General features: G+C 32.2%; 1 protein-coding gene and 1 long non-coding RNA gene across 2 annotated transcripts; one reads left to right on the top strand and one right to left on the bottom strand.

Moving 5' to 3' along the window:
• Positions 1 to 1,368: 1,368 nt before the first annotated feature.
• Positions 1,369 to 2,422, bottom strand: LOC114416236. Its single transcript, XR_003667440.1, has 2 exons — positions 2,164 to 2,422; positions 1,369 to 1,645 (listed from the first exon to the last, which is right to left on the bottom strand). It is a non-coding gene; the product is annotated as an uncharacterized LOC114416236 (long non-coding RNA).
• Positions 2,423 to 4,619: 2,197 nt separating this feature from the next.
• Positions 4,620 to 9,570, top strand: LOC114416235 (cycloeucalenol cycloisomerase-like). The gene is made up of 8 exons (XM_028381106.1): positions 4,620 to 4,852; positions 4,962 to 5,092; positions 5,181 to 5,264; positions 5,496 to 5,537; positions 6,747 to 6,857; positions 6,935 to 7,126; positions 8,754 to 8,851; positions 8,997 to 9,570. The coding sequence occupies exons 1-8, from the start codon at positions 4,846 to 4,848 to the stop codon at positions 9,187 to 9,189; spliced, it is 858 nt and encodes a 285-aa protein (XP_028236907.1). The 5' UTR covers positions 4,620 to 4,845; the 3' UTR covers positions 9,190 to 9,570.
• Positions 9,571 to 10,302: the final 732 nt, after the last annotated feature.

The following is a 10,302-nucleotide window of genomic DNA, read 5'->3' as shown; positions in this document are numbered from 1 at the left end:
TCGTATTTGTTTCTTAATATTTAAAAGTTTTATTTAAAATTATCATTAAATATTTGACAATCTAATTTGTGACGGCTCAAAAAAATTGTTAGTATTTATTTCAAACTCAAATTAAAAATGATTTTTTTTCTCTCTCTTATTTTACCATTCTTTTTTGCCTCTCTCACTTCTGCCTTCCACTCTTTCTTCCTCCTGGGTGGAAATTTAAAAAACCACCCCCAAAACTACAATGATATGCGATATGTAAGGCTATTGATCTCAATCTGCAAAATTTGCTCCAACAACCATTTGAATCCCGATCCTAGCAAAAACTCCGATATGGTGGATGGCAGCGGGCGGAGCCCCTCGCCGTTGAAGCCGTCATAATATAACTCAAAGCTGCTCTCCTCGTCCTACCCTGGTCCCCGGAGCACGATCACCAGGTTGAACGCCAACGACAATGTAGTCACTCATTGTTATGGTTTGAAGGAAGTCGCGTCTGAGCGAAAGATGAAGAGAGTGTTCCGACAACTATCTTCCTTCACGTGCCTTCTCAACTCGCACTCCCCTTGCGCTCAATCGAGTCCTCACCTCCCTCGCGAAGGTGAAGTGCTTCCCCGCCGCGATTTTCCTCTGCACCCAAAAGGAGTCTCACGCCGCCCCTTGCCACATCACCCTCACCATCCTCATCAACTGCTTCTTCCACGTCGGCAAGGTCGCTCTTGCCTTCTCCATCTTCGGGAAGCTTCTCAAGCACAACCTCCCCTACAAGTCGTCACGCTCAACACCCTCATCTATGACTTCTACCTCAATGGCGTTGTTTCCACCGTGCTCAAATTTGACGATGAAATGGTCGTGGATAGCTTTGAATCCAACGAAACCACTTGGCGGAGGAAATGGTTTGGAAGGGTGTTTTGTTGGTGTTTATGTGTTTACAGTTTTGATTGATACCTTTTGTAAGAAGGGGATGGTGGAGGAGACACGGAAGTGTTTCATGAAATAATTAAGAAGTTTAATTTATCTTTTTTACTTTAAATGATTTTGGGGTTTTTTTCAAAAAATTTAAATTTATTTTTGAAATAAATAGTGATAATTTTTAGTCATCATAAATTATATTATCAAGTATTTAATGGACACGACTTAACTAATAATAAAAATTTAAAACAAAAGTTTCAAATATTAGAAATTTTTTTTATCAAAAAACCAAATACAAAATCGAATATATATAAAAAATCAACAACACATTTAAGTCTATAATTAATTATTATTAATTTTGTTATTATTATAAGGTTATTATTTATAGTTCCTCTAAACTTTTTGTGAAGAAACTTATGCACCCTGCCCACTTGGCAGAATTGAGTTAGGTAGTTGAGTCTTTAGATGATGGAATTAGAAGAGAAACGAGTATTGCTTTGGAAAAAAAGCAGAAATTTAGTTATTTATATATTACAATTTTAACAACACATTATATTAAAACAGGCATACAATAAAACTAAAACAGACACAATTAAAACACTAATGTTTGGAAGTAGCACTTAGACAACCTGCTGAAGCATAGCTCCGATCCTCAATGAAGACCATAAAGCCAACAGCATCAGCATACGATGAAATGTCTTCCGTATAGAGAAAACATAGGCGCTCTTCCTTCCCACTACAATAGCTGAACCTACCCAAAAATAAAATAATTAAAATTTACATTTTAGGTTCACAAAAAAACGTATTTTTCATTAATATTTATAAAGGAAAAAAATGTTTCATACATTAAAAAAGTTGCATATACTAGCAAAAAAACTCAATAAACTAAAATAAAAAAATTCTTTTAAAATTTATTTTAAGCCTCCTTTATTATTAGGTCGGCCCGTGAACCTTTGTAGAGTTTCAAAGTCACTAATGAATGCATCCAAGGACTCACAAAGTGGATCAACCCACCTCCCAGCATACACTAACTATGCATATTTAAGGGCCAATTGATCTTTCAGCTGAAGCATTTCTCAATCAAGTGTCAAACACTCTAAATCTCTCACTGCAGTAATCTTTAATGACTTTTAATACAAACCTTTATCATGCGGATTATGAAAATTAAGTTTTAATTTTGATCGGGGAATAATAGTACTAAGAACACATGAGGAACAACAATATCAAAAAATTTGTAGTATGACAAGTTGACAAACATGCTATGCTTACTCTGCTTGATTTGGAGCATCTTCTGGGTCTGTAGACATCATGTACATGTCTATTTGCTGGGTATTCCAAAACATCACATCACCCCTAGTGTCACCGATAGCAAGTACAAGAGAAAGAAAAACGTGTTACGTATCCAATATCTAGTTTGTGAGGCTTCAGAACATCAAGCATGATGCTCGATCAAACTCAAGATTTACACTTTTAGCGGTTTATAGTCCTGTTACCGCCTGTGAAGTCAACTATGGAGATGAAAGAGGTGTTTATGAAAGAGAGGTGGAGCACACAGAGGATTAAGATTAATAATTTTTTATTAATTTTTTAATGATTAATAATTTTTATTTAATTTACAATTAATTTAATAATTTATTAATCTCAATTATTAGTTAATAGTCTTTCAGGATCAAAATTGTCAATTATAAAATTAGAAAACCAAATGATACAATTAAAAATCAAGGAACTAAAATCATAAAGTTGAGAAATTATGATCAAAATTATAATTTAACCTATAATTAAAAGTTTAGTTGAATTTCTCAGTTATTAAAAAATTCAATCAAATCCTTTAATTGTTTAAAACCTTTTCAATTGATCCCTCAACTATTAAAAAGTCCAATCATGTCCTTCAATTATATCTTTTTTTTTTGTTAACTCCACTAGTTTGATTGACGAAAACAAACATTTTTACATCGATTTGCAATACAATTGACGTAAACTGAGAAACTTTTATCTCCATTGTCAATGCAATCAATATAAAAATGAAGTTATTGTTAAGATTTATGATAAATAATTTTTTTTCGTCTTAAGTGTGTAGAATACCGACAAATTTGTCCCTAAAAGATAAAAATTTTAATTTTAATTTCTGAAAGTAAAAGAAGTGCAATAAATTCATTTATCCATTAACTTTCATCTATTACCATCAATGCAAGAAACTATATGATACAAAGGGGTAAAAATGTCACAAAAATGATTGTCAATATGATTGCTGAATAGATTAGACCAAAATATCAATAAGTTTCAATTAGACTAATTTGTCATATCCCAGATTTTCTTTCATTTAAGAATAAAATATAATTTAATATTCACCTTCTCCCATTTTTAATCGTTGCAAGCATAATATTACAATAAATACTTAGAAAAATAGAAAAACAAACATAAGTTAGAACAATCAGAATATAAGCATAATCTATTTGTTGCTATAACTATTTTTCTAAATATTTATTGTAATGTTATACTTGTAATGATAAAAAAAAAAAAAGATGAAGATTAAATTATATTTTATCCTTAAATGAAACGAAATTTGGGGTCTCACAAATTAGTTTAATGGAAACTTATTCACATTTTGGTTCAATATATTCGACAACCATATTGACAATCATTTTTGTTCATATGTATCACGTAAGCTCTTTCACTAATGGTAGCAACCGAAATTGATGGATAAATGTATTTGTCGCACTTTTTTCACTTTCGAAGATTAAAATTTAAATTTTTATTTTTTGGTAATGAATTTGCCAGCGCTTTACATATTTAGAGACAAAAATAACTGTTTACTCCAAGATGCTGATATAAATAAACATTTATACATCGAGTAAATAGTCACTTTTGTCCCTGAACGTGTAATTCACTAACAAATGCGTTCATGAAAGATAAAAATATAAAATTTAATCCCTGAAAGTGTAAAATGAAATTCACTAATTAAGTTAAAAAATTTATTAAACATATTTTTAAAATTAAAATGAGAATTATTTAAATTCTTAACTTAATTAGTGAATTTCATTTTACATTTTTACTCATAATAATTCTCATTTTAATTTTAAAAATATGTTTAATAGTTAAATAATCTTAGTTGTAATTATAAATCACTTTTATTAATATTTTTTTTATAAAAAACAAGAGAAATAACAAAAGAAATTGAATTTTTTATTATATAAAAATATTTAATATACCTTCATATTATCAAACTGTATAAAATAAAAATATTTTATTTGTCACATTAAATATCGCCATAAGTACTGACGACACATATGTTTTTCGTTAATTATATAAACATAATGCTTTATATAAAGAATGAAGACTATAAGACTAAGGAAAATAATCTTTTGCAAATCATATTTGCTTCTCGTGACCCAGTTTTGAAAGATGAGAAAAAAAATATAAATAACATGTACTTCTTTTATTAAAAAAATAAAACAAAAAATGCAAAACTAAGCCCGTTGTTTTGACTCTACACACCGATAATATTTTCTTTCTCCTTCTTCATGTATTGCCACAAGCATTGGCGGCACCATCACTCGTCCCTCCCATTGGCGAGACTGCCTCCACCTCACCCTGTCTCGCCCCTTTCATTGACGAGACTGGTGTCATGTCATTGGTGATGGCGACACCCTTTGTAAAAAGGAATCCCCTCCCTCTTTAATAAATAGTTACTAAAAAGTCTGTGACGTAAATTTGCCAAACATTTATACCCTTACTCCGAACATTTATGCCCTCAGTCACTCAATGTTTTATACAAGTGGACTGAAATCTCTGGTAGCATGCTGACACACACTCACTCACTGTCCCACCTGAGCTTGTTACCAAACTAGTTACCGTCGTCGGAGCCATCCACTGGGTGGGCAATCACTTATTCAAACTTCACATCTCATCTCATCTCTCTCGCATCCACTGAACCAAGATCCCTATTCCAAAATGGCCGGTAACTTTTTCATTTTCATTTCTCTCTCTCTCAAATCTCAGATTCATTCATAATCATATTCATAACAACCCTTTCTCTTTCTCTAATCTTTGGCGATTGATTGCTGCAGCTTCTGCTTCTTCCAGTCCGTGGCTGGCTCCAAACCCCAGCAAAAGATGGGGCGAACTCTTCTTCCTTCTCTACACCCCTTTCTGGCTCACCCTTTGTCTCGGCATTGTTATTCCCTTCAATCTTTACGAGGTTTTACCTTTTCTACCTTTTTACATTTCTTTTTGTAATTAGGGCCTAAGTTTTAATGATGAGTTTGAGTAATGATGGTACTTGGTAGAAATTCACAGAGCTGGAGTACTTGCTCATCGGATTGGTCTCGGCTGTTCCTGCTTTCGTTGTTCCATTGCTGCTCGTTGGAAAGGTGTGCTTAATTGGCTTATAGTAATTTGTTTTATGAATTGAAGCCTGGCTGCTAGTAATTACTTGCTTCTCCATTGGGCTTCATTCTGTGCTTATTTTAACAAGATCTGGTGTGGTGGTGTTGTTTATCATCTTTAGTACTGACTACTGACTTATTCGGAAAATGGCTGATGAAGTCAGTGTCAATGGAGAGTGGTGTAACTTATTTCATTTATGATTTAAAAATTTGCAGGCTGATAGAAGCATTTCTTGGAAGGATCGTTATTGGGTCAAGGCAAGTATTTTTATGTGGTAAAATTTTCCATTGTTGTATTGTATTATCAATTTATTGTTCAGTAAGAATTATGTAGTTTGGACCTAAAATTACCAGTCGTTACATTCCCAGCTCTTCCTCTCTAGAACTACAACTAGGCATTAAGTCATCAAAGTTGTGCCAAGTAGAGTATACCTCAAATACATATTTTTGCATTTTCTTGTATCTACTTCTTAAATCTTAAAATATTGATAAGACTAGTTTGAATCAAAAAATAATAGTGAAAAGTAGGTTTAGTGTGAAACCTGCTTTTATTCTCCATGCAAGAAAAGGAACATAAGAAAGGGCATGACCATAAAAATTGTGTGAATTTATCCATTTAGGTATTCTTGATAGGAAACCACATTATTCCCTCCAGATAGTAGGCCTGTAGTTTGGTACCATACTCTTCAAGTAAAGATCTAGAAAAGAAAGGGATGCTAGCCAATCCTCCTTTAAAGGGGATGACTATGATTGTTGCAATTTCTGGTGTCTTGATTTAGCCTTTCACACTTTGCAGTTTCCTTTCATTTTGTATTTAGATCGAGTTATTCTGCATCCTAAAATGGATTTTCTTGAGAGAGAAAGAAAACAAGAGACATGTGAAGAATTTTGTGTCTCAATTACATACTGGAGGCTATTATATATAATAGGTATCATAAATACAAAGATTATAGTCATCCTAATTATCGTGATTGCATAACTATATATATCCACATAATTACCCTTTTTACATTATTTCTTACACACTCCCTCAAGTTGAAACATATAAATCACATGTACTGAACTTGTTACGTATATAATTGATTCAAGGACCTCTCAAAGACTTATTAAAGACATCTCGCATTAGAAGTGACATTGTCTCCATATAAGATCTTCTACCTAATGAAATGACAATCTATCTCAATGTATTTGGTTCTCTAATGGAACACTAGATTTGAGGCAATATGCAAAGCAACCTGATTTTCACAAAATAATATATAATATATATCCATACAATTATCCTATTTACATTATTTCTAACATATTATAAGACCTATGTATTCTTTTTTATTCTTGTGTTATCTGAAAAAAAAACTGGTACATACTGCTCTGCAATCCTTATTATGTATCAATTTAATTATAAACCATATTTATGTTTAATCAGTTGACCTACTCACTACCTGACATGTACATATTTAATACTGACAGGCCAGTCTCTGGATAATAATCTTCAGTTATGTTGGGAATTATTTCTGGACTCATTACTTTTTTACAGTTCTTGGTGCATCTTATACCTTTCCATCATGGAAAATGAACAATGTAAGTCAAAGACCTATGAATTATCTCTTAGTGAGACCATTTACTCTTTATTAAATTGCCCTATTTGATGGCGGCAGGTACCACACACAACATTCCTGCTCACTCATGTTTGCTTCCTGTTTTATCATGTTTCATCGAACATGACACTGCGTCGATTACGGCATTTTATTGCTGGTTTGCCAGAAAAACTTCAATGGGCTACTGAAGCTGCATGGATTCTTGCTCTTGCTTATTTTATAGCATACCTGGAGACACTGGCTATTTCCAATGTATGTTGTAATAGACATTCTGTTTTTTTTTTGTCATGTGTTTTTAATATTTTCATGGATTGCAAGTCTTAATTTTGAGATATCAAAGCATTTAAATTTTTGTCAATCCTTGTTATTCAAGTTTATCTGACATCTTATCTATAAAATGTATGGTCCTGAAACCTAACCCCAAAAATTTCAGGTTCAAGATATTTGTGCAATTCAAGGAATATGCAATTTGATACTTCAATTTTTCTTGTTTCTTTTTCATCAAGGCTCCATCTCTGCATTATGTTAGGCAAACGGTATTATATTTTTGTCGCACATTGTTTTCTATTACTTGAAAATTCCCCATCTTCAAGTAGATATCCGATTTCCCTTCCCAAATTTTCTTGAATCGTTACTGCTCATGCTTTCAAATATTTGTCAAGCATTTACACTTGTCTTTTTGATGCAACAAGGGTCTTTTATTACTAGGCAGGCTCCACTATATGATATTTTGATAGCTTGAGATATACTAGGCAGGCTCCCTCTTTTGATAGCTTGAGATATTTTGTTAGTCATGACTCGTGAATTGTTTTGAATATTTATGTTGATTGTACTAGCTTTGAGGCATCATAGCATTTGATGTTTTCTACCCAATAAAATAATAGCATTTAGATGTTTCTTATTCTTTGTTCAAGTTTTTCCAAGGTTTTATTCATTATGACAATCATCCCAAAGACTAAATTTCTTATTTGCATTTGAACATGTGTATATGCAATTTTTTTGGAATCTACACGAGTCAGTTTGCCAATTTGGCAATTCTATATTGAGGATCTCACTCCGCATTTAACTTTTGCTTTGGTTTATTTTCCAATTAGTTGTTTTATGTCTTTATTCGTCTCTTCTTTCTTGTTCTTGTTCTTTACTTTTTACTTTTTTGGTAGCATATTTGTTGCCTCTCGCTTTTTTTGTGCTATGGAACCTCCATCATCTCTTAGATTTATCTCTTAAATCATGTTATACATTTCTCTTTCATTCTTATTTTTCTTTTAATCTAAATTTTCCATATCTTTTCCTATCTTCAAGATGATACATATATTATCAAAATGATATCTTGTCTTTTGATAACTCAATATTCAGTATCAGTGAGCATGGCACACACAGAAGTACCATTATGCTTAAGGTTGCCTGTAAGGTTTATAATTCTAGATGCACTTATAAGTTATAAATGACTTTTTTTTTTTATCGGCAGATGTTGATCGTTAGTTTTTTGTTAATGGGAGGGATTTGAAAACAACCTCTCCCTCCCCCCTTCTCCCTTCAACCACCAAGCCAACCTTAGAACTCCTACTTATAAATGGCTTTAGCTATAAGTTCTTTCTGTTTTTAGACTTTCCCCCCTCGGATGCTATATAATACTGTGCCTACATCTTTGTGAAATTTTATACTGTCACCGAATCAGCCAAGCCAAATGTCAAGTTTCCTAGTTTTCTATATTTTTCTTCTTAGTCCCATAGATGACAAGAGACAAACAATGCAAATACATATATCTTTCAGGGTATATAACCCTGAGATGTCATTTGAAACCATCTTACCCTGCACTTGACCGTCAATATGAAATGCATATTTCTGAGAATAATGTTGTGCAATTGGATCTATGCAGTTCCCTTATTATCAATTCGTGGACCGGGACTCTATGTATAAAGTTGGATCTTTGTTTTATGCCATCTACTTTATTGTGAGCTTCCCAATGTTTTTAAGGTAAGTTATTAACTAGCATTTGTTTGAGTTACCTCATTCTGTGCTTGAATTGCTTTGAATATGCACACCTTCTTGTTTCTTTGGAAAGGGGAATATGTCTATGATGTACTAATTTTATTGATGCGGGAATCTTGTAAATATGCAGGATAGATGAGAAACCTGGCGATAAATGGGACTTGCCTAGAGTGGCTGTTGATGCTTTGGGAGCTGCAATGCTGGTCACAATAATACTTGATTTGTGGCGCATCTTTCTGGGTCCTATTGTTCCGATAGCAGACACAAAACAGTGTCCTCAAGTAGGATTACCCTGGTTTACAGGACACGCCAACCTCAAATGAGAGTTATGTGGCAAATTGTGGTTTTCATTACACACCAATGCAATCTAAACATGCAGATTGTTATGTGGAGAATCTGCAGAAGAACCCAAACTAGGACAATCTTTGTACTAGTGCTGACACTGTCAAATTCCTGATAAAATCAATAGTGTTTGTAGTACTTTCATGTGGCCTTAGGTTGTAGACAAGGCAGGTGACTTAATAGTATTTATTGAAATTAATGACGACCGAGTTCCTTGGGGCTTGGTCCCTATCCTTTTTTTTTTTGTAATAGTATTATTAGTGTCATATGCTCAAGTTTTGTTATTTTTATTTTATTTTAAAGTTGGTTGGGAATATTTTAAAATATAATATAAGAATGGGTGTTGCTATGCTCGGTATAAATGAGATCTTGTAGGATATACTGTTTTCGTTGTGGGGTATGGAAATTCATGTCATTGAAAAATATAGCTTTGTGGTGGTGGACTTCCTGATTTGTTAAACTCAACATAGGCATGTTGTAATTGGTCTACAAGGCATAATTACATGTTGGAAGGCTATGTGTATACTGTTAGATATACACATAGAAATCGTGTTTAGCATTTATGCAGAGATAGAAATCGTGAGGTTTCGACACATTGGTTACATTTGGTTAAAAAAATAAATTAATCAAATACATGTTTTAATTATTCCTTTTTTAATATAAAACATATTTTCAACTAATTTTAATAGTTAAGAAAACACAATTTTTTTTAGTGATATCCAGGAATAACATTTTCATGTTATATTTTCAGAAGAAAAAATATTCTTGACTAAAAAAATTATTTGTAAAACAAATGTTTTCAATATATAATTGATGATTGATTATATTATCTTATCTTATTTTAGGATTTAAATATTATTATCTTAAAAATTACTTGAATTAATTGGGTCAGAGCGAACATAAACTAACAGGACCAAAAATAACCTCCATACATACAGGCTTAAAAAGTTCTAATTAGTTTACGAATATTATTTTTTTAAAATATTTATTTACAGATTTTTATTCATGTATCTATTTTCTATTTCATTCCACTATTTTTTTTATTTATCTCTTTTTTTTCTCTCCATCCCAAAAATAGGATGTATATTAATCTT

This window comes from Glycine soja, chromosome 6 (genome assembly GCF_004193775.1).
Source record: "Glycine soja cultivar W05 chromosome 6, ASM419377v2, whole genome shotgun sequence".
Lineage (NCBI taxonomy): Eukaryota > Viridiplantae > Streptophyta > Magnoliopsida > Fabales > Fabaceae > Glycine > Glycine soja.
Note: the sequence above shows the minus strand (reverse complement) of the source record. Positions and strands in the feature narration are given on the sequence as shown.

What these genes read in the sequence shown, in the direction of transcription:
- LOC114416235 (XM_028381106.1), top strand. An exon ending in CATTGCTGCTCGTTGGAAAG is followed by an intron (nt 5,265 to 5,495) that starts GTGTGCTTAATT and finishes AAAAATTTGCAG; the next exon opens with GCTGATAGAAGCATTTCTTG. An exon ending in AGGATCGTTATTGGGTCAAG is followed by an intron (nt 5,538 to 6,746) that starts GCAAGTATTTTT and finishes TAATACTGACAG; the next exon opens with GCCAGTCTCTGGATAATAAT.